Here is a 25,116-nt window from a genome sequence, read left to right as displayed (position 1 = left end):
GGTCGGAGAAGGTGAAAGCCGTGCACTTGGCGCTGTCACTAGCGGAGGACGCTACGTCCTGTCTGCTGCTGCTGTCGCCAGAGGAGAGACTCGATTACAGCGCGCTGGTGGGGGCGTTGCAGAGGCGTTTTGGGGAGTTCAACCTGAAAGACTCCCTGCGCTGTGAGTTTAAGCAGCATGATCGGTAGCCAGGTGAGCCGCTTTGCTGCCTTGCTCAAGAGATTGAGGGCCTGGGTCGGCGTGCATATGCGGGAATGGCAAAAGAGGTCCAAAATGAGCTGATACGCGACCAGTTTATTCAAGCCCTCAGACCAAATGATCAGAGTGTACACGTGCAGCTTGCACACCCATCAGACCTCGCAGAGGCACTTGCTATCGCCAGAGAGTGGGAGATTGCAGGGGACACCACAGACTTCAACCTTCCCTGCTGCAACAGCGTCAGTGTCGGAGAAGGAAGATCGAAGGCCTGCTTGGGTGGAGGAGCTGGTGTGTGCTATTCGGACCCGCTCAGATCATCGCGAGGAAAAGCGTGAGCGACAAGCATGTCCTTTTGTCTGCTGGGCATGCGGGATTCCAAGGCATCTGCGTTGGCGCTGCCCAAAGGTGTTGGACAAGCAGGGAAATGGGAAAGGGTCCGTGTAGCCCGGGGAACACAGACCCCTCCAGCTAATTTCCGGGAGATGCAGCCTGCAGGTGGCGGAGCTGTGTGCGGGGACACGCACATCCCGAGTGGGCCACTTGTAATGGTGGGTTGGACTGATGTGGGGGATCCCAGTTATGTCTTGATCCAGATTGGGGACATTTCCTGCACAGCCATGGTGGACACTGGGTCTTCTGCTACCATTGTGAGACCTGACGTTGTTCCAGCAGGAACCGTCTTGAGATCAACGGTCACAAAACTGAAGACAGTGACTGGTGAAACAGCCCAGAATAAGGGCAGGGGGAAATTTGTGTTTGCCTTGGGGGATTTGTCAACTACTCACTCAGCATGGGTGGCCGACGTGATTGACCCCTGCATACTAGGAAGAGACTTTTTGAAGGCTGCTAGCTGTGTGTTAGACATGGGGGCTGGGGTACTCATCCTTCCGAGTGGCCAGCAGGTGAAGCTGATCACAGCCTCCCAGGTAGGCGATGCGTGGGTGGCCACAAACATGGCCGACGCAGAGCAGTTGACAGTAGATCAGGTAGAGTCCGCTCTCCCTGAAGAGGCTGGTTCCCAGTTTGGACCACCACGCTCGACCCCACAGCAGTCAACAGTAGATCAAGTAGAGTTCGCTAGCCCAGCAATAAATGGCTCACCACGAGTGGGAGCGATGCAGAACCCCGGCTGGCCAAGTGGAAACCGGATGGAGGCAATTCGGTACCTCTGGGAGAGGAATTGTGGTGGCCTGAATGATGGACAGCAAGAACAGCTGTGGCAGGTGCTGTGGGACTTTGAGGGCATATTTCCTCTCAGTGAAAAGGAAGTGGGTCTCACTCACCTGGTGGAGCACCACCTCGACACGGGAGATGCACGGCCTGTTGAGGTACGCCCCAGATGGCTTCCCCTGGTCCAGCAGGAAGCCACAGACCAGGAGGTCAGGGCCATGCTCGAGGCGGGAATCATTGAGCCCTCTGACAGCCCGTGGGCATCCACCGTGGTCATGGTGCCCAGAAAAAAGAGTTCCAGACCACAGTTTTGTGTGGACTACAGGCTTTTGAATAAGGTGCCCAGAAAGGACTGTTACCATCTTCCCTGGATTGATGAAACGCTGGACCTGGTGGCCGGATCTGCTTGGTTCTCATCACATGACCTGCACAGTGGATACTGGCAGGTCACCCTCACTGCTGTCGAGACTTAAAACGGCTTTTTTACTGCCAGAGGACACTGGCAGTTCTAAGTCATGAGTTTTGGGCTGTGCAATGCCCCGGGGACATTGGTGCATCACATGGACACTCTACTGGCTGTCATTCCAAGGCAAGAGTGCCTGGTGTATTTGGATGATGTCCTCGTCCATGGTGGATCCTTCCAGGCTGTGCCGGAGTCATTGAGACTGGTTCTGGGGAGGATAGCGGCTTCTGGATTGAAGCTGCACCCAGAGAAGTGTCACTTCATGCGTCGAGAGGTGAAGTTCTTGGGTCATCGAGTGAATGGTGCTGGCATCAGCACACTGAAGGAAAAGATCAGAGCCATTAAGGACTGGCCAGTACCACGAGATCAGAAGCAGCTGAAGAGCTTCTTGGGGCTGGCCTACAGGCGGTACTACAGGCGGTTTGTGAAGGGGTTTTCTTGCATTGGGGCACCCCTGTTTCATCTCCTCCAGAACCATCAAACCTTCACTTGGACGCCGGCCTGCCAGGAAGTATTGTCCCGCCTCAAGAAGTCTCTCATGAATGCTCCTGTCCTCGCCCCACCCTGTACTGGACACAGACGGTAGCAACACTGGTACGGGAGCAGTGTTGTAGCAGGCGAGCCCGAAGGGTGAGCGAGTGGTGGCCTACTGCAGCCACATCTTCAAAAAAAGCCAAAGGCGCTACTGCGTGACAAGGCGTGAGCTGCTAGCAGTTGTTCTGGCTGCTTGCCATTTCAAATACTACCTGTGTGGAGTGCCCTTCACCATAAGAATGGACCACGCTGCCCTGCAGTGGTTGATGTCATTCAAGGAGCAAGAGGGCCAAGTGGCGCGCTGGCTGGAGGAACTACAGGCATTACTTTTCACAGTGGTGTATCGGGCTGGGGCTCAGCATGTTAATGCTGATGCCCTTTCGCGGTGACCATGTGCTGCTGATGGCTGCAGCTACTGTGACCGACGGGATGCCAGAGAGTTGGAGCTGCGGGGAGAGGACACCGTTGATGGGCTTTCTTGCTGCACCTTGGAGGCCACGAACATTACCGACTGGGCAGTCAAGCAGGAAGAGAACCACGATCTCAAGCCAGTGTGACAGTGGCTCCAGGACGGCAAGAGGCCACCCTGGGAAGCCGTGTTGGGTCTCTTTGTGGGCACCAAAGGATTATGGAGCAAGTTTGCTGTATTGCGCTTGCAAGATGGCGTGTTGCAGCGGGCGTGGAAAGAGCCAGCCACGGGGGAGGAGAGATGGTAGTTCCCCAGAACTCTGAGAGCGGCAGTGCTAGAAGCTTGAAGCAGCGCTGGCTCAAGGCATTTTGGCAGCACAAAGACCCTTCAGAGGCTGTGGCAAGGGTTCTACTGGGGCCAACATCGACGGGATGTGGAGGACTTTTGCAGGCGGGGTGATGAATGAGTGGCGTACAAAGGACCCCAAGACCAGTCCCGTGCGCCGTTACAGCAACAGGGGGTGGGAGCGCCCATGGAAAGGGTGGCTGTGGACATCATTGGTCCTTTTCCTTTTTACAGAGGAAACCGGTATAAGCTCTGTGCAATGGACTATTTTACAAAGTGGCCGGAAGCATACGCACTGCCGGACTAGGAAGCAGAGACAGTGGCTGATACTCTATTGGATGGCATGTTCAGCTGGTTTGGGGCCGCAGATAATCTCCACAGCGATCAGGGCAGGAAATTCGACTGTAAGGTTTTTGCAGCCTTGTGTGAGCACTTGGGCATACAGAAAACCCAAACTACCCCTTTGCATCCGCAAAGCGATGATCTGGGGGAACGTTTTAATCGCACCTTACAGCAACAGCTAGTCATTCTGACTGCCGATCACAAGCGGGACTGGGACCAGCACCTCCCGCTGGTACTGATGGCTTATTGGTCGGCTGTGCAGAGTTCCACATGCTGCACTCCTGCCCTGCTGATGCTGGGTCGGGAAATCCGGGCACTATCGGAGTTGGGAAACCACCAGACAGTGCAGCAGACTGCCTGGGGCTAGAGTATGCCAGGAAGCTCCAGGACCGACTAGAGACAGCTGGAAAAGGCTGGCGTGCGTCAAAAGAGGAACTATGATGTGCGGAGCAAGGAGTGGGTGACCTAGTTTGGGTGTATACACCTAAACGGAAAAAGGGACGCTGTCCCAAGTTGGACTATCACTGGGATGGGCTGTGTAGGGTGCTTAAGCGGGTGGGGGAGGTGGTTTATCGAGTGGTGGTTCCCCCTAGAGGTAGGAAAGTCGTTCTACACCGGGACAGGTTGGATCTGTACCAGGGCAGCGGAGTCTCTGTGTTCGAGGCGCAGTCGGCGGTGAATGACAGCGAGAATCATGCGGTGGACTCGCGGCCCCAGCATCCAACCAGCGCTGCTCCTGTTCAGCTACTCGCCGGTGGACTCAGCCTTGACCGCTGCTGGCCCCAGAGACAGAGGCGTCAACCTCGGCGACTAGATGATTTTTTTGTTCACCCCTCGGGGCGAGGGGCTTCATAAAGGGGAGAGCAGTATAATGTCCATGTATTGTTGTTCTGTTGCGAATTGATGGAGAGGAGTCACTGTTGCTGGGGAGGTCACGTGAGGTAGGAGGGACAAGGGACGTGGATGAAAAGGGGACCTGGCAGTTTTCAAGTTAGTTAGAGTTGGCGTGAGTTGTGGCCAACAGCAGCTCGTTCTAGGGATTCATTATTACATTGTATTGATTGAAAATAAAAGTTTTAGAGCCACGCTGACGACTGAGTGCATCCTTACTCACACCCAGGGCATTACAATATTGACTATACAATATTGCACATATATCCATACTGTCTGCACGGAAGGCAGTGTTGCCACTCACCCACGCGATCAACAACATTTAAAGTATTTTTGTTGAAATGCTCTCTGAAGCAGTGTTCATCAAAAGAACTTTTATAGGAAATCTTTGTGATTCAAATATGTTTTTTTGTCATGTTTAATGTCCCCAACATAATGCTCTGTGAGTGGAAATGGTGTGATGGTAAAAGAATTACTCGCGTGTCTGATGACGCGTGTAAGTGATGATCTTTAAAAGTTACAGATACACAGGGGCTTCACAATTAATCAAATTTTAATCGTGATCATGATATTGGCTGCCACGATTCTTTAAGATAATCTTCAGTGATATTAACATTTAAAAAGTCAAGCACTTTTTTAAAATTACAAGTCAAATCATGCACTTTGCCATCCTACCACCAGGAAGCATGTTTCCCACGTGCCTAGATGACAAAATCTACATTTCTCTCCGAAATATATTATTCACTATTCTCTATTAATTTTAATGGTGTTGAGTTCCTCACCCGATCCCTAATATATATAGTGGTACCTGTTAAATGAGACCCATTGTGAAAAATATGATTGGCAAAAAGATTGAATAAATTTGAATTGAAATGACCAAAAATGACATTTTGACTGCCAATTGATTAAAATTGCCTTAAAAGTAAATAATGCACTTGGTTCTAAGTAGGCTTATTTTTTCATTGATTTGCACTCAGCAAGTAGGTTTGCTGTGTTGCCCTGTGTGCCAAGTTTTTGCCATGTCTTGTGAATGTGTTTTATTTACTTTATTTATTTTACTTATTTATTTTAGATCATTAATATTTGCAAGTATTTAGCCTTGAAGTCTTGTATACTGCTTGTTTAAAAAAAGAGCACTAAAATAGATATGTTTGACCAAACACGATGAATAATCGTGATTAATAATCGTAATTTCAATAATGACCAAAATAACTGTGATTATTATTTTGGCCATAATCGTGCAGCCCTAACATTAAGCATTGCTATTTTGTTTTATAGCAAAAGTTTCGATCAGTGAACATGACATCCAAGGAAACACAGCATCAGCAGAACCTGTTTGCCACCTTGTTTTCTTGCTGTTTCAAGAATGATGACCAACCAGAAATCACCCTCTTCCATGATAATATCAGTACTGCAGCACTGGAGCCCACCTTACCAATGCCACCTCATGAAGAGCTGAACTCTATGTTCACTGAGCTGGTGGTGGGTACACAACATAATAGATGTTTGCTGTAAGTGTGATGTTCAACTTGAAAAACCTCTTTCTTCTGATCTTCTGGCTTCCACCTCTTTTTAAGGATGAACTGGACCTCACAGAGGAACACAGAGCCAGTATGTTTGCATTGCCAGCAGAGAAAAAATGGAAACTTTACTGGAGTAAGAAAATGGTAAGAAGCTGCGAGTCTATTTGTCATTGAGAATAAATCTTTAAGTATAATGTATTCCATTGATTTAGAGTGTATGTATGTGTGCGTGTGCATTTGTGTGAGTGTGTGTGTGTGTGTGTGTGTGTTTGTATATGAGTAAATTGTTACACTAATAAGCAAAACCCTCAAGAAAAGTGATGTGGTGCATTTGTACTCTCTCAATTCTGTTCTATGCTGAAAACATAGGACCTGGAGACACAAGACAGCATGATCACGAAACACTATTAGAAAAAATTTGATATGTCAATGAACTACACAAAACACAAAGAGAGAAAGTGTTCTCAAATAGCTCCAAAATAACTCCATAATCTTCCAAACACATGGTCTCAAATTCAAGTCCTTAGTGCTGAGCACCAGCTGCTGACTTTTTCTATGAATCCTATAGAACCCCACACCCCACCACTCCAATTGGCCATGCACCACATCGCACTCCCACCTTTTTTATTTTCTCCAACAAGCGGTCAGATCAAATGAACTGTGTATTTGCCTTTTGAGGAGGACTTGACTCCAGACATTTGGTCAGAACCACCTCCGAGTATTTGGTTCTGAAAAGTGGTTCACATATAACCACTCCGCCCTGGGGCTCATGGAAAAGTGGCCTTAGAGATTGAACATTACGGGCACCAATAATGAGTAAAGGCCTACACTTTCTGCAGCGATTGCATAACGAGCTTAGTAAATTGTCGTGCAATGTGTATGGGCTCTAGTATATATTCTTGTGCACATATTCTTGAGTTTAAGAGATGACACAAGCAGCATAATTGAGTGGTGCAAAAGATTCCATTATTAATTAATCAAGATTGAGTGGTTGTATGTGATCACACTTTTGGCCGTTACCTTACCATATCTGTTTGTATTCCAGGAAGCAGAGGAGAAGAAAGGAGCAACCAGCTGGCCAGAGTATTACATTGACCAGCTACGTTTAATGGCCGCAGTAAGTACACCTCAGCTGCCTATTTCCTATTTCTATTACTTTTTAAGGAAAGAAACTAAATAGGGCAGGACAATAAAAATAACTAGTCTTACATTGAAAATGGCTTTTATTTTTTTAAATAATAATTATTGGCTGGCAACCAGTCTAGGGCGATCCCCGCCTACTGCCTGAGGACAGCTGGGATAGGCACCAGCAAGTCTGCAACCTTAGTGCAATTAAGTGGCTACAGATAATGGATGGCTGGGTGGATGATTATTTTTTTTGTTTGTCATGTCAGAGAAAATCCCCGGTGGCTATGCAGGATGAGGAAGTTGAGGGAAGACGAAAGGTTGTAGAAAGCCTGAAGACAGCTCTGAGAACACAACCTATGAGGTATATCACTTCAGATTATTACACATAAGTCATACCATACCACTGTAATTTTTTTTTTTTTTTTTAAAGAACATCAATTTCTTGGGGGGGACACACGCATAGGCTACACCACAGGTGTCAAACTCAAGACCCAGGGTCAAAATCTGGCCCAGCACATCATTTTATGCAGCCCACAAAATGTTAATTATGACTACAAGTTTCTAACTAAGATTTGTCAGTTGTCTTCATTTAAAAAGATAAACATTAATTTTTGTTAATCTTTTGGAGTATTTTTGTTAACAATCCCCATTTTGAGTAGTTATTTTTACTGGACTCTGATTTCGAGTCAAGGTAAATATTCAAAGATCATACTAAACTTAAAATTTCTTGACGGCCCTTCACACACACACACACACACACACACACACACACACGCACACTAATTGACAGACGCGTAACAGCTGGGAAGGAAACAATAGGCAGGAGAAGCGGATTGGTGAACACAGAAGGGCCAGGTGGACGCAGAGAGGTGGACCGAATCAAAACTAACGCAGAATGACATGAAAAGAAACAGGAACTATGCAAACTGAAATGAACAGAACTCCCCAAATTAAACCAACAACCAAAGACCAAAAGAACATGACAGTAAGTCCGGGTTCCGCTACAACTGGTGCAGACTTTGCTGACCCAGACTTTACTGACCCAAGCACTGTACGGATTCAAAGTTCTAGGCATGGGCTGATAGCTGGATTGACAATGTGTTGCCAGTGGTGCACATAATTTTTTTTCATGGGTTACTCACATGCGCACCAGGACGTAGTGTTTGGTATGCACCTTTTTTTTAAATTAAAAAAACTGCCCTCCTGATTGTCATTCTCAGTGTCACTTCCACATTAAGTGCACTGTGTACAATCAGTGATGTCGTGTTATTTAATCCTGCGTCCTTGAAAAGTTTCATAAGTCCATCAGTTATAGCACAGTTCATTCGGGACCCAGTTTGTTTAGTCCAAGGACATCAGAGGTAAATTCTCCATCACTGTAAAGTCATAATGTAAATTATCTCGTCACACCTTCACAAGAATGATGCGCAGCCCCAACAGCCATACTAAGCCATTTCAGAATTAACAAATAAATATCCTCAGAATAGGAAGACATGGGACGTGCACATGGTTAGCTTTATGAAAGGCGAGGAGAAAACTTACAGAGCCTGCATTGTTCCTGCAGTTTATCTCACCACATAGCAAGAGAGCAATTAGCTACTGCTTCTCAAATAGCTTATTTGTTAGCTATAAGTTGCGCTACATGCATGTGCTTTATTTCATACTTGCCAAATAAAGGTTGGCTGCAAATTTTTGACCTTGTATCAAACGCATCTGTTTTCTCTGCTAATTGAGGACATGAGCGCTAAATCCTGCACCGCATTGAGGGTGCGCCAAGCCATGGCACATCTTCGAGCCACTTTTCAGAAGAAACAAAAAGGTTCAACTCAGGTTGGTGTCATGGGTAAAAGTTAGGTAGGGTACGCAAATGTGCAAAGCGAAGCATGCTGCATTAAGCATGGGTGATTTCTGTCACATGCATACCTGCATATCATTTACAATGCCCATTTCCTTTTTTGTGGACTTTTGCCTGGGTTATCTTTAAAAGAAGATTAAGACAAGCCTAGCTGATAGGCAGCAAAATAGCAACTCAGACCAACCAAGATTGACTTTTCTCTGCCAGTAAAGGGAAGGTTTGGCGTACATTCTCATGCTTGCCAACAGTGTTTGCCGCTCAAGCGTCCCTGCCTACTTTTTATTCATTCAGCAAAGCATTGCAAATTTCAAGACATAACAAAAACAGCCAGGTGGGCGCCACCAACAACTCGCTCAAGGTCCCAGCTCACACTTTCCTGCGTCAACAGGTTTATCTAAGGACAGGGGCGAGATGAACTTGGACTGCATAGATAGATAGCAATGCACACTATTCTAGACAGGAAATAAACACATACTGATAGCAACCTAATATATGATTCCTTTCACAGCTTGAGAATCAATATAATTTTGCTTCTACGGCTAATTACTGTTTAAAATGGCTAAAATGTTATCATATGCTATTTTAACGGAGCATTTCATGTGATGTCGCTTCAAGTAGGACGTGACCTATCTAGCCTGGTCAAGTGTGACTCAACAAGGTGAAAAATTAGAACTTTTCCTCCCATCTAAACAAACTCAGCTTTAATAACTGTTGTTTTTATGTATGTCTTACAAATGCTCAAAGTGGCTATACCCGGTGATGGCCACACTATCTCTGCAGCCTGTTTTATGTTTTACAGATGCACCTCTCTGCTTGATCTCTTGCAGGTTTGTCACAAGGTTTATTGACTTAGATGGCCTATCATGTATCTTAAATTTTCTCAAGTCAATGAACTATGAGACCACTGAGTCTTCAATCCACACATCATTGATTGGGTGCATCAAGGCCCTGATGAATAATTCTCAAGGCAGAGCTCATGTCCTGGGACACAGCGAGAGCATCAACATAATTGCACAAAGTCTTGCCACAGAAAATATTAAAGCCAAGGTACATGACCGCAAAACCATCAAATTATACATGTTTTATACATGTGCACATGTTTTCTTTCTCACCATAATGGTCAATTCATAGAAATTCAAAGTCTATTACACTTTGCATCCAGTTTATACAACTACAGTACAGTATACTGTACCTAAGTAATTACAAAGGCAACTAAGGCAAACTTATTGTCAATCTGTGTGCAATTTTTAAAAGTTTGTGAAAATTTGAGTTTCTATTAAAACTTTCACAAATGTTTTATTTGAGATGTCTTCTGTCAGGATTAGCTTTTATCCATGGGATTTTTACCCAACACCCAACATGAAACCAACACATTCAAGTGTGTCAGAGTCTCACTAAATAATTATGATTTATAATGAATCGTTATGATCATTTGACGTCAAAGAAATGTTTTTTGTGTTTTTTTTTTTTCTTAATGGATAAAATCAAATTCAAGACAATTCTGGCAAACTTGTTTTGAGAATCAGGCCCAGTGTTCTTATATGATCTTCTTTCTCTTTCTTATAGGTTGCTGTTTTAGAGATTTTGGGCGCAGTTTGTCTGGTGCCTGGAGGCCACAGGAAAGTACTTGAGGCTATGCTGAACTTCCAAACTTTTACCTCAGAGAGAACACGCTTCCAGGTGAGAATATTACTCAGCATCAGGGCATCCCTTGGTTTTTGTGAGGGGATTGGTGAGGTCACTAATGTGGGTCACCAATACTGTATATCTTCAATTAACTTGTTGCCAGAAACGCATCACAACTGTATTAGTTTATTTTCTATTTGTTTGTGCTATTTCACCGCTGATTTCTTTCTTTATTTATTTTTATATCTGAGCAAGAACTGTTAGAAACATAATAGCTTGTACTGCACTTTTCTCCATGGTAAGAAACAAGCCACTCAACAACAACAAACTCAACAGAAATCATAACTTACAGAGACATAGATAAAGCCCTCCACATATTGGTCCATTAACATCATTATACACTTTAACAAGCAGCTAATAAGACAAGACTAAGTAAAATTAGTGGGCATCTTTGGTGTTGTGCATGGCCCCTGTGACAAAGTTTAGACTATATAGTGCACATTTCAGTTTGAAATTGCTTCCATACTTTGAAAATTTTCTGCCTTTTTTGACAGTTTTCTTCACAATCTGCCAAGTAAAGATACCGTATTTTCTGCACTATAAGGCGCACCTAAAAGCCAATTTAAAAAAAAAAAAAGTTGATGGTGCACCTTATATTTGGATCAATATTGAGATTGGGATTCGTAGATGAGGAATGAACTGATAAAGTAAGCTTTACCTGTTTCTTTTGTGTGTTGACAGTTGAACAAGATTGGTCATATTGACATTGAGTTATTATGCTATTGAGCGTTTAGAGTTATTATTTGAGGTATTATTGTTATTACTTTGAGTATTAATATATTGTAATTGAAAAAGTTTTAAAATATGTCATTAATTGAGGGTGCGCTTTATAATCTGGTGCACCTTATATATGGAAAAGGTTTTAGAATATGTCATTAATTGAGGGTGTGCCTTATAATCCGGTGCGCCTTATAGTGTGGAAAATACGGTACATATAGTATTTGTTTTAGTGTGCTTTATACATTTCCTGTGCGGTGAAAGGGTGAGAGCAGTACACAGATGCACACACACATTGAATGCCACTTTTATTTCAGAATCTGCTCTAAGACTTAGCCTTTGTGCTAACTACACCTTTGAAACATTTGGAGTCCTTGTTAAAGAATCCCACTCCTCACTGCCCTTTTATTTTGTAGTTATTTACCATACCCCTGGTCGTTACTCTGGGTTTTTAGACAAATTTTCAGATCTTATGGAAATTTCGTAACTCACGAGGATAATATACTTATTATGGGTGACAAATATTCTCATAAACTCACCGTCAGAACCACTTACTTTGGTGTTTAGGGGGCAAAAGCCCTCTAAATGTCCTTAAATTGACCAAAAAGTGAAAATCCAAATCCTCATGTTCTATACACCCTCGCATATGGCTGCAATAGACTTGGAGGTCTCGAGTTGCTGCTACTCATGTCTACCGATTTTTGTAGAGATAAATGAAACATACAGTACAACTGGGGCAAGCCACCATGAAAAGTGAAATCTGCAAAAAAAACCTCTGCGAAGCACTGAGGGTGTAAGAACTGAAGTAGCGAGGGAATATTGTGTTTGGTCATCTGGGTGAACACAGAGCAAATTTGTCACATAAGTAGAATTTTGCACAATTACCGTATTTTCCGGACAATAAGCCACACCAGTATATAAACCACAGCAGCAAAAATTGGGCAAAAAAAAAAAAAAATTCACAGATAAGATGCACTGAACTATAAGCCGCAGGTCATAAACGTCAGATATTTCTGCCAAAAGATGATAAATAAAAGTTTTTTTTTCTTTTTATTTATTAATTTTTCAAACTTTCTTTTAATTGTCTGTTAGCACCAACATATTCAAATATTTTCAACAATAAAAAACATTATAAACAAAACATTGTACATAATTCATATATACAAACATACATATATCTACAATATAAAATCATATATTGTTGGAACCTCAAGATACGAACACTTCTGTATACGAAATATTCACTTTACGAGTAAATTTTTGCATCTTAATACGAGAAAAAATTAAAAAGTACAAAAATACAGTGGGCCCCTGGTTTACGAGATTAATTCGTTACATGATTGGGATTGAAAAGTGAGTTTGCTGTATGGCGGGCAATCCAAACTGATGTCAATTTGCTAATATATATATATATATATATATATATATATATATATATATATATATATATATATATATATATATATATATACCATCTTTTAGCGTAAATATCTCATGCTATTACCTGCGGCTTATAGTCGGGAAAATACAGTGTGTGTATTTGACATTTGTATTTGTATTTAATCTTATTTGATGTTTTCAAACAAACACACACACACACACACATATATATATATATATATATATATATATATATATATATATATATATATTGTTATTAAATGTTTTAGTAATTTAGATTATTTAGATTATTTTAGGAAACATAAAAAGTCATTGCACATAATTCATATATACAATCATAAATACGCAAATATAATCATATATACTGAGTCCTGTATATAAAATTTACATGTCAAAAATGTATCCAAAATTTAGAAATGTTGTTTTTTTTTTTTTTGTTTCACATATATTTTTAAAACTCTTTGAGCACAGCCATTGATTAACATCTTTTCAGTTCTATTTCATAGTGGTTCCATAAATAGAAACCTCGAACAGATTCAAACATTTACTTGCTGGTGGCTAGCAAAAAAATGAACGAAAAACAACAGATAAGCTGCACTGAACTATAAGCAGCAGGGCTCAAATCATGAGGAAAAAGTTGTGCCTTATTGTATTGTATATATATATATATATATATATATATATATATATATATATATATATATATATATATATATATATATATATATATATATATATATATATCCCTCCGTGAGCCGTCACCTTAACGTGGTGGAGGGGTTTGCGTGTTCCAGTGATACTAGGGTCACCCATGGCAAACAGGTCCTAGGTGAGGTTCCAGACTAAACACGGCTCACAGAACCCATATGAAGAAATAGATAAATGGATTTATGTTTTCCTCACCTAGATGCGGGTCACCGGGGTCCCCCTCTGGAGCCAGGCCTGGAGGCGGGGCTCGTTGGCGAGGGCCTGGTGGCCGGGCCTGCACCCATGGGGCCCGGCCGGGCTCAGCCCGAAGGGATGACGTGGGTCCCCCCTCACATGAGCTCACCACCTGTGTGAGGGGTCATAGGGGTCGGGTGCAAAGAGAGCTGGGCGGTGGCCAAAGGTAGGGACCTTGGCGCACCGATCCCCGGCTACAGAAGCTAGCTCTTGGGACATGGAATGTCACCTCTCTGGCGGGGAAGGAGCCTGAGCTGGTGTGCGAGGCTGAGAAGTTCCGACTAGATATAGTCGGACTCACCTCCACACACAGTTTGGGCTGTGGTACCAGTCCTCTTGGGAGAGGTTGGACTCTCTTCCACTCTAGAGTTGCCCGCGGTGAGAGGTGCAGAGCTGGTGTGGGCATTCTTGTTGCCGCCCAGCTCAGCACCTGTACAGTGAGGTTTACCCCAGTGGACGAGAGGGTAGCCTCCCTCCGTCTTCGGGTGAATGGACGGGTCCTGACTGTTGTTTGTGCCTATGCACCACACAGCAGTTCAGAATACCCACCCTTTTTGGAGTCCTTGGAGGGTGCGCTGGAGAGCGCTCCCTCCAGGGACTCCCTCGTTCTGCTGGGGGACTTCAATGCTCAAGTGGGCAATGACAGTGAGACCTGGAGGGGCGTGATTGGGAGGAACGGCCCCCACGATCTGAACCCGAGCGGTGCGTTGTTATTGGACTTGCTCATCACGGATTGTCCATAATGAACACCATGTTCAAAGAAAGGGGTGTCCATATGTGCACTTGGCACCAGTACACCCTAGGCCGCAGTTCAATGATCGACTTTGTAGTTGTATCATCGGATTTGCGGCCGCATGTTTTGGAAACTCGGGTGAAGACAGGGGCGGAGGTGATCACCACCTGGTGGCGTGTTGGCTCCGATGGTGGGGGAGGATGCCGGCTAGACCTGGCAGGCCCAAACGTCTCGTGAGGGTCTGCTGGGAAAGTCTAGCAGAGTCCCCAGTCAGAAGGAGTTTCAACTCCCACCTCCGGCAGAATTTCTCCCACGTCCCGGGGGAGGCGGGGGACATAGAGTCCGAGTGGACCATGTTTCGCGCCTCCATTGTCGAGGCGGCGGATCGGAGCTGTGGCCGTAAGGTGGTTGATGCCTGTCGTGGCGGCAATCCTCGAACCCGCTGGTGGACACCAGCGGTAAAGGATGCCATCAAACTGAAGAAGGAGTCCTATCGGGCCTTTTTGGCCTGTGGGACTCCAGAGGCAGCTGACAGGTACCGACTGGCCAAGCGGAGTGCGGCTTCGGCGGTCGCCACGGCAAAACTCAGGTGTGGGAGGAATTCGTGAGGCCATGGAAAGCGACTTCCGGACGGCTTCGAAGAAATTCTGGTCCACCATCCGGCGTCTCAGAGGGGGGAAGTAGTGCATCATTGACACTGTGTGTAGTGGAGATGAGGCACTGCTCACCTCAACTCGGGACGTTGTGAATCGGTGGGCAGAATACTTCGAAGAACTCCTCAATCGCACCGACACGTCTTCCCCTGAGGAAGCAGAGTCTTCGGGCACCAAGGTGTGCTCTCCCATCTATGGGGCTGAAGTCACTGAGGTGGTAAAAAACTCCTTGGTGGAAGGCCCCGGGGGTGGATGATATTCGCCCGGTGTTCCTGAAGGCTCTGGATGTTGTAGGGCTGTCTTGGCTGACATGCCTCTGCAACATCGCGTGGACGTCGGGGACAGTGCCCCTGGATTGGCAAACTGGGGTGGTGGTCCCCCTTTATAAAAAGGGGGACTGGAGGTTGTGTTTGAACTACAGGGGAATCACACACCTCAGCCTCCCCGGTAATGTCTATTCAGGGGTGCTGGAGAGGAGGGTTCGTCGGGAGATCGAGTCTCAGATTCAGGAGGAGCAGTGTGGTTTCACGTCCTGGCCGTGGAACAGTTTACCAGCTCTACACCCTCGGCCGGGTCCTCGAGGGTGCATGGGAGTTCGCCCAACCAGTCTACATGTGCTTTGTGGACTTGGAGAAGGCGTTCGACTGTGTCGCACGGGGATCTTTGTGGGGGTGCTTCCGGAGTATGGGGTACTGGACACCCTGATACGGGCTGTTCGGTCCCTGTACGACCGATTTCAGAGCTTGGTCCGCATTTCCGGCTGTTGAGAATTTTGTTCTCTGTACTGGTTCTTGGATTCCTATTGACCGCCACCAAGGGCTCCGGTCAGAGAGCACATCAGACTTCACAAGTTGAACTCAGCATTTACATACTACATGTAGCCTCTTACCAAACGTTAGTGTATGAACATACTGTAATTTTAGCCTACATTAGCGAGTTTGCAATTACCACTAACTGTAAAATGCAACATCAACACGAACGATTTCCTCAACAGTACAAACATTCCTATCTTACTAAACATGGGCAGTAGCATTCATTATCAGCATAGATGATAATAAACTATAAATATGCGCTTACATTGTCATTTACTGCGTCACCGTCACGAGCCGAATGACGCACGACGAACGTAAAACCGGTAACGGAAATCCAGCGCAACCCGCCAAATCAAAAGCATACATTTCAAAATAGAACAACGAAACATCACAAACTCAAACGCTTGAAGAATTCACAACACCGGCAGTAAGTCGAATTCGTTTCCAGTGAGGGTTGGACTCCGTCAAGGCTGCCCTTTGTCACCGATTCTGTTCATTACCTTTATGGACAGAATTTCTAGGCACAGCCGAAGCGTTGAGAGGGTCCGGTTTGGGAGCCTCAGCATTGCATCTTTGCTTTTTATGGATGATGTGGGGCTGTTGGCTTCTTCAGGCCGTGACCTCCAACTCTCACTGGAGCGGATCGCAGCCGAGTGTGAGGCTGCTGGGATGAAGACTAGCACCTCCAAATTGGAAACCATGGTCCTCAGTCGGAAAAGCGTGGAATGCCCTCGAGGATGAGGTCCTGCCCCAAGTGAAGGAGTTCAAGTATCTCGAGGTCTTGTTCACGAGTGAGGGTAGGATGGAGCGTGAGAACGACAGACTGATCGGTGCGCCGTCTGCTGTCATGCGGGCTCTGCACCAGTCTGTCATGGTGAAGAGAGAGCTGAGCCGAAAGGCGAAGCTCTCTGTTTACCACTCGATCTATATTCCTGCCCTCACCTATGGCCACGAGCTGTGGGTTGTGACCGAAAGAACAAGATCCCGAATACAAGCGGCAAAAATGAGTTCTCTCTGCAGGGTATCCGGGCTGTCCCTTAGAGATAGGGTGAGAAGCTCGGTCATCCGGGAGGGGCTCAGCGTCGGGCCGCTGCTCCTGCGCGTTTAGAGGAGCCACCTGAGGTGGTTCGGATGACCCCCAGACGCCTCCCCAGTGAGGTGTTTCGGGCATGTCCCACTGTAAGGAGGCCACGGGGACAACCCAGGACACGCTGGAGGGACTATGTCTCTCAGCTGGCCTGGGAGCGCCTGGGGATTCTTCGGGAAGAGCTAGATGAAGTGGCCTGGGAGAGGGAAGTCTAGGCTTCCTTGCTCAAGCTGCTGCCCCCGCAACCCGATCCCGGAAGACAGCGGTAGAAGATGGATGGATGGATAGATATACGTGTGTATGTGTGTATCAAATTTAGATGTCACAAACGTTTGTATAAGATCCTAATCGTTTTGTACATATTTTTTTATATTTTGATTACTATATTTTTTTAATTATTTTTGAGCACAGCCTATTCTCATCTTTTCAATTCAATTTCATAGTTGTTCCATAAACTCACACTTTGAGCAGATACACACCATTGCTTTACTGGTGGATTGCCCCCTGGTGGGTAGTAAAAAAAAAAAAGAAAAAAAAGGCATATAAACGGCACTGGAATATAAGCTGCAGAGTTCAAATCATGAGGAAAACGTTAAAGGAAAAAGATGGTACTTTTAGATTTTATCAAAAAGTTATAACATTGGAAGAATTTGCGGAAATTCTTCACGTCAAAAACGTGCGAGCAATAATATCTAGCATTCCATTCGTGATATTTTGACCACTTATCTGAACAAGTGTCACCAGCGTGCTAAAGCCTGTCAACTGTCGTCAGGCTTTAGACAGGGTACACAACTGCAGGGTACACAAAGACAAACAACTATTCAGAGTCACAATCACACCTGAGGACAATTTAGGGAGGCCAATTTACCTACCATGCATGTTTTTGGAATCTGCTAAGAAACAGAGTATGTGGAGAAAATCCACACCAGCACGGGGAGAACATACAAAGTTCACGGAGGAAAGCTGAACACACCTTTGCATGTGAGGCACACGTGCTTACCAGTCTGCCACTGTGCCGCCACGTAATAACTTCTATCCATCCATGTTCTAAATTATTATTATTACTATTAATATTAGTACTATTATTATAATCATTACTATCATTACTTTTATTATATTAATAACAAAAATAAACAATGTGAATAACATTTAGTGAAGTCCTCAGGGTTCATACTAATGTTGTTGATAAAATAAAGTTTTATGACCCATGGTGGCAGTCTTGTAACAAAGTACAGTACAGAATACTGTTTGTCAAGTACAACACTGAAATAATGCTTTCAATTGTATTTGCTATTAAAGTCACTTTGCCAGTGTGAAATCTTGATTAGTTGAGCACAAAGTTCATTAAAACACAGGAAGGCATGACTGACTGTTGTGTGAATAATACTGGTTCCTTGTACCTTCTGCCATTTAATCAATCAAACAATCAATCCAATTTTATTTGTATTTCCCTGAATCACCGAAGTCTCAAAGGGCTTCAGAGATGAAAAAAGGTAATGTCGAGACTTCTTTCGAAAAAAGAAGTCATACAGAGACATCTTTTCGGTGTAAGGTACACAACAGCAGCCCCTGTCAAATTTAGTGAAAGAGCATTTAATTTGTTCTGCTTCTCACTATGCATTGCTGGCAGAGATACTGTAGATGGTTGAAGATACATTACTTGAAGTAAATGACGACTAATAACTTATAATTAGGTCAGAGAAAAAATAACGGATTGTCCGTCTGTCGGTCCTAACCCTAAACTTCAGCCACTTCATCCAGCCCAGGTTTAGCCGAGAGACAAAGTCACCCCAGTTTTGGGTCGTCCCTCGGGCCTCCTCCCAGCGGGACATGCCCTGAATGATGCACCAAGGAGGCATTCAGGAGATATCCTAATGAGATGCTTGACCGATCTTCTCACCTTATCTCTAAGGGAGAGCCCAGACACTCTGCAGAGTAAACCTTTTACTGACGTTGGTATAATGTGTCTCGTTCTTTTAGTCACGGACCACAGCTCATGACCATAGGTGAGGGTAGATACAGTATGTAGATCGACGGGTAAATCAAGAGCTTCGCCTTTTTGGGCTTATTTACCTCTTTAGCATGACAGTCCTGTACAGAGTTTGCATCACAGCGACCTCTGCAATAAACCTGTCAAGCTCCTGCTTCATCCTGCCCTCATTCTTGAACAAGACCCCAAAATACTTAAACTACTGCACTTGTATTAATAGTTACCGATATCTTGCATGATTTGCCATGGTCTTGCACCATATGCCAATGTCTCTGTTTTCTGTTTTGTGTGTAGACTCTAGTAACAGACCTGGATAGAGTCACTGGTCGCTACAGAGATGAAGTTAATCTTAAAACTGCTGGGATGTCCTTCATTAATGCAGTGTTGAGCCAAGGACCAGGCGAGGTAAAAATGTTCCTGTTTTTTTTCTCTCTACAGGATTCGAACGGGCAGCCCTTCGGTTACCAAACGACCTGCTCTACGCCTGAGCCACACCCACCCCATTTGTAGGGTGGAAGGAGCTCATTCATAAGGATTTGGGCAAAAAAAAAATAGTACCAAAATGACTTGCACCTGTTTGTTACAGAGATGTTAGTCTACACTCTGACTACTCATGACATCCCTTTAAGCAAGGCAATGAATGAACGCCCACACACTCAAACACACATAACTGGTACGGATGCGTGACAGAAATCATTGATGCATAACATTGTATCCTTCACTTAGCGCATTTTAGTAGCTTACATAACTTTCACCTATGACAACAACCGAGCCTGAGCTGAACCTTATTTTTTCTTCTGAAAAGGGGCTCTAAGATGTGCTGCGGCTGGAAGCAAGACTTAAATATTGTGCAAGCGTTACCGCTAATGTCCTCAGCTAGTAGACAACAAACAACTGTGTGTTTGATACAGGGTTGAATTTTCAGTCATCCTTTATTTGACAAGTATGAAAAGAGCATGTGAATGGAACGTTCCTTATGGCTAACAAGCAAGATACAGTGATTCCCCCCTACTTCGCAGTTAATGGGGGGTGTCAACCCCCCGCGAAGTCTGAAACCCGCGAAGTTCCTAGATTTCTATGTACGCCCCAATATAGCCGCAGTAACCATAAACAATCCTTTTTTTTTGTATTTTTTCGTATTTTATTTCCTTTCTCTTATTATTTAACATTACATTATCCTTATTAACATTATTAACATTATTGTATACTAATTAAATAACTAATATTTCGTAATTTGTTGAGAATTTGTTCTCAGGACTGGTTATCTGCACCAAAACTCCGATGAAAGAGTACGCAAGTCAACACGTTGAACTTCACATTTATTTTTGCTCATGTATGATGTATCATGTAGTATCTGTTGAATAATAAATCAACAACAATGTTAAAGTCAGTCAACTAACATATAAACACTTGCCGAACTTTAATCTATGAATTTACTGTATTTTTAGCCGACATTAGCGGGTTAGCAACAACTAACAACAACTACGAACTATAAAGTGCAACCTTCTACACAAACGAACACATAAAGAGAATAAACACTCATCGCTTACTAAACACAGGCAGTAGCATGCGTTATCATAAATGACGTTGTCATACACTACGTCACCGTAACGAGCCGAATGAGGCACAGGGAACGTAAAACAGAAAACGAAAATGCAACGCGACCCGACACATTAAAAGCATGCATTTCAAAATAAGATAACAAACGTCACGAACTCTAACGCTTGAAGAATTCTTAACATAGTTATTAACTAATATTACTTAGTTATTTGATGAATACAGTACTGTATAATGTACCATTTTGCTTTTTTCAATATTTTTCCATTTTTGTGCATTTTTTAAATTATTTTTTATTTTGAAATATTTTTAATTTTTCCTGGAAAAACCCGCGAAGTACTGAAGGAATCTAGAAAAAGCTTCTTGCCTTAAACTAGTTCCTAGCGTGTTCGTTTTTGTTGAAAGATCGCCCATACCACAACATAGTGAAACAATTGATTTAATCCAGACAGAGTGGGAAAGTACACGAGGCCTCGGGCCAGTCCTGCCGCGGGTCGGAGCAGAAAATGGCAACGTTTCACATTCAACATTCAGTTCTTATACCCTTCCGGGTCATCTAGTCCCACTGTGGATTGCAAGTGTGTGTGTGTGTGCGTGCACGTGCGTGCGTGCCTGTCGGTGTGTGCGTGTGTGTGTGTGCACGTGCGTGCGTGTCTGTCGGTGTGTGCGTGTGTGCGTGCGTGGGGGTCTGTTTGCGTGGGGATGGTGTCTTCAAAAGTCTTTGTTCTGCCGGCCATTCTTTGAAGCGGGAGGAAGTCTGAGCACCATAAAACCCTGAATGATATCTTCTCTTGAAGGCCACACCTAGCCTTTTGTTCCTGGTGTCATGTTAGTCGGGGGATGCCATCTGTTCCTTTTGGAGGTGCCGACTTGTCCCCACTTCCCCTGGGCCAGGACCATATCTGCTTTATACTGACATTACATCGTCTCAATCTTTATTAGAATAATACAGTTCCATGTACACACTATTTTATTGATATATTGAATTTGAAAAATATGAATTCCCTTCAGTACTGAGACCGCGAAGTAGGAGGGATCACAGTAATTGAGAAGCAACAGCTCACTAAAGAACAATGCAGGCTCTGTGTAAGATTTCTCCTCACTTTTCATAAAACTAACGTCCCATGTCTTCCTAATCTGAGGACATTTGGTTGTTTACTAAATTGTTTGGACTAGCTATTGGGACTGTGAATCATTCTTGTGAGAGAGTGAATGATCGGTTGGTGTGAATTATTGTTTAAGTTGCCACTCTACAGTGACAGATAATTTACCTCTGACTGGAATAATCATACTGGGTCCTGAACGAACCACGCAAATCAAAACTAATGGACTTATTAAACTTTTTGAGGGTGCATGCTTGAATAACGCGTCACAGTATGCTTAATGTAATAATAATAATATTAATAATAATAATATTGAGCAAGACTTTTAATGAAAGAAAGGATCTGTACTGAACATTATGTTCTGGTACTCATGTGAGCCAAGAAAAAAAACTGTGTACACACCTGCATATTTCCTTGTTTAAATGTGTGGTCTCTTTCTCAGTTGTGATTGGTTTTTATTTTTTTTGTATTGTTATCTTTTGTCTAAATGTGTCTTTTCAGACCAGTTTGGAGTTCCGTACCCACCTACGCTATGAGTTTCTGATGTTGGGTATTCAGACAATCATTGATAAACTTCGCTCCCATGATAATGCAACACTGGACAGGTACCTAATCATTAAACTCATTGAGACCACAATCTATGCCAATAATTTTGGGAAGTACTTTCTCACATATAGCATCTGTGGTCTTTCAGACATTTGGACTATTTTGAAATGCTGAGGAATGAGGATGAGCTTCTGTTGTCGAAACGCTTTGACCTTGTAAGTCATTTAGGTCAGCCTTTTCTTACTATAAGTTTCAACATTCAAACAGGGTTAATGCATCCCCACACTTTCAAGATCACATTCTCATTAAAATATAAATAAATAAACACATATAGAGAGTAAAAGCAACTACACTTGTGGTCTGAAGCATCACCAGAGATTAGGGTTTAAACATGTCCATCCGTTTTATATTACTGCTTATCCTCACAAGTGTCACTGGCTTGCTGGTGCCTATTCCAGCCGTGTACAAGCAAGGGACACCCTGAACTGGTTGCCAGCCAATCGCAGGGGACACCAGGATGAAGAAACATTCACGTACCCAATCACATCTAAGAACATTTTGTATGTCAAATACACTTGCCATACATGATTTGGGGGTATGGAAAGAAGCCAGAGTGCCCCGAGTGAATGCATGCAGGCTTGCGTGGGTACAGGAAGGCCAGAGCCAGCTGTATTTGAACTCGATATATTTCGATCTCTTACATGAATTCCTAATGTTTTCCTTTTCACTTAGACTGTGGTGTTTGACACTGAAAAATAAAAGTGGAAGTTGGACCCAAACAGAAACAGGACTCAAAGTGGCAAAGTAATATTAATTTAATAACAAAAGGGGCACGCAACACGCAAGTGGATCAGAGACACATAAAAAACAAAACAATTCCACTACGGGTCTAAACTGGAAACCAATGACATTGACTAAACTGTATGATGTGAAATATTAAGCCACAAAGGGCAGGAGGGACTGAACCGACAGAGCGACGACATCAAACAATAAAAGTAGCAAAGGAAAGCGCTCAAACTAAACCCAAGGGTGACAAAGTGACAACAGAAGACGGTCCAGAAATGTACTCACATAAGTAGCAACAGATGAATCAATACGAAACGGGACAAAGAAACAACTAGGCGGTAACTCGGAAAAAACTCGGAATAACAGGATTGCTCGGAGATACACGCGGGGTCCATAGAATAATCCGACATCGTCGCTCTGTTCCGGCTGCATTAAATAGCAAGTGATTGCATATTGCTGTCCGGTGTGCAGCCGTTGGTTTCTCCCCTCAGACAGGCTCTGCAAACATATGGATTCCTACAAGGGGAAGACAACAAAACATAACATGGACAAAGTTTTATTTTTATATGCCATGCCTTCCTTTATTGTGCGGTACAATATCAACAATATGGCGGCCCCATTACCATATTTACCTTAAGAATATGTCAGACATGAATACACACATCAGTACGTCAGAACTCTGCTAATGTGGCTGACGGATGCAGTCTTTCTCACATTTTGTCATCGTAAAATAAATAAATAAATAATAACTAGAAAATGTGCAATTCCTGAAGAAATTGCGTGTGAAAGCGAAAACGCTGAGGGGAGATACGTTGAATAGTGGAATGATGTGGAATGTTTGGCTTTAATCTATGAAGTATTCTGAATATTACAAGGTTGTAATGGTTTGAAGAGGCCAAATAATGTAGAAGATACAGGGGAAAAACTGAGAATGGTGGAATTGTGGGAAAATTCTGAATTATGGGAAGAGGAACATAGATACACCCATGGAATGGCGGGAATGGGGAATCGATTAAAGTTAGAGCGGTGTAAATCGGATGAGTAATGGCAAAGAAGGAAGGTTACAAAGTTTTGGTGAGAACAGTGGGAATGAATGAGGAAATATGGGTAATAAATGAGAATGAATTATGAGATGTTAACGGTGAAAAAATGGAATTCTGGGAAAATATTGATATTTATAAATTATTGGAACGATGGACATGGCCCCTAAGGCAAAATGAATTTCAATGTTGTGAATGTGTAATAGGAAAGCTCAAAATAGTAAAATATTATATCTCTCATTGGAAATGAATATTGGAATATTGAAGTGAAAATATGGAATTATGGGAAATATTAAAATGTATGAATTATTGGAATGATGGGAATGATCCATGAGGTGAAATGAAAGAGTTAAATAGTATGAATGTGAATGGGAAAGCTCAAAATGTAAAATGTTAAATCTACCATTAGAATGAATGGGGAATCCTCCCATTCAAAATGAACTGTGAAATATTAATGGGTGAAAAATATGGAATTATGTGAAAAATATTGGAATGTATGAATTATTGGAATGATGGGAATGACCCCTTAGGTGAGACGAATGAGCTAAAGAGTGAAAATATGAAATGGGAAAGCTGTAAATATGAAATGTAAAATCACCCAATGTTAAGTCAATGTGATTTTTGGTGTGGAAAACATGAAAAATGAAAGCAGTCTTTGCATGATTAATTGGAATAATATGAAATTGGAACAGTGTGAATCGTATTAACTGGGAATGAGTTGAGACACGTCAAAAAACGGGTGGAATGAAAAAGAGGATTAAAATGTGTGAAGGGCTTTCGCCTTGTTATATGTTATACCTCATATGTTATTGCAGAAAATAATCAACATATCTTTGGTCTTCAATTTTGTGTTTTGTGTTTCAAAGAGCATCCTATACATTGGAAAATAAAGCATGTGCTGACTTGATCTTTCACCACTGGCATTTTGAATTTTATATCATTAAGACTCAAATGGCACCTGGCATGAAATCTGACCTTTGAGGAAGATCACTTCATATTGATGTGAACTTTTACCCTAGGTGCAAGGCATGCTTCTGTAAAAAATGCAGTATTTTTCTCACAACCTGCAGAATGTTTCTCACAGTGTGCCTATCCAGCCATCTCATTCTCCCTCCTGTCTCACCACATTTGTTTCAATCTGTCATATAAGCCTGCATATACCCCAGCATATAAGCCTGTCACTTCCTCTCAGTCACTGCCTGATT

The 25,116-nt window shown here is 43.3% G+C and overlaps 1 protein-coding gene across 3 annotated transcripts in view; it reads left to right on the top strand.

Annotated features, from left to right (window-relative positions):
• Window positions 1-25,116, top strand: part of LOC148413252 (disheveled-associated activator of morphogenesis 1-like) — a 132,518-nt gene that overhangs the window by 17,472 nt on the left and 89,930 nt on the right. For 2 of the 3 annotated variants that reach the window (XM_088433462.1, XM_088433460.1), the window contains 9 exons: window positions 5,631-5,834; window positions 5,930-6,019; window positions 6,921-6,992; window positions 7,270-7,364; window positions 9,686-9,905; window positions 10,425-10,538; window positions 19,174-19,284; window positions 22,041-22,144; window positions 22,234-22,300. In XM_088433462.1, coding sequence (XP_088289588.1) covers window positions 5,652-5,834; window positions 5,930-6,019; window positions 6,921-6,992; window positions 7,270-7,364; window positions 9,686-9,905; window positions 10,425-10,538; window positions 19,174-19,284; window positions 22,041-22,144; window positions 22,234-22,300 — 1,056 coding nt within the window. In that variant the 5' untranslated portion in view covers window positions 5,631-5,651. The remainder of the gene's footprint in view (window positions 1-5,630; window positions 5,835-5,929; window positions 6,020-6,920; window positions 6,993-7,269; window positions 7,365-9,685; window positions 9,906-10,424; window positions 10,539-19,173; window positions 19,285-22,040; window positions 22,145-22,233; window positions 22,301-25,116) is intronic. The other variant, XM_088433463.1, reaches the window with a different exon arrangement.

The sequence above is a fragment of the Hippichthys cyanospilos genome, chromosome 14, assembly GCF_059441005.1.
Source record: "Hippichthys cyanospilos isolate Australia breed blue-spotted pipefish chromosome 14, RoL_Hcya_1.0, whole genome shotgun sequence".
NCBI classification, from domain to species: Eukaryota; Metazoa; Chordata; class Actinopteri; order Syngnathiformes; family Syngnathidae; genus Hippichthys; species Hippichthys cyanospilos.
This window is presented reverse-complemented; position numbering and strand designations above follow the sequence as displayed.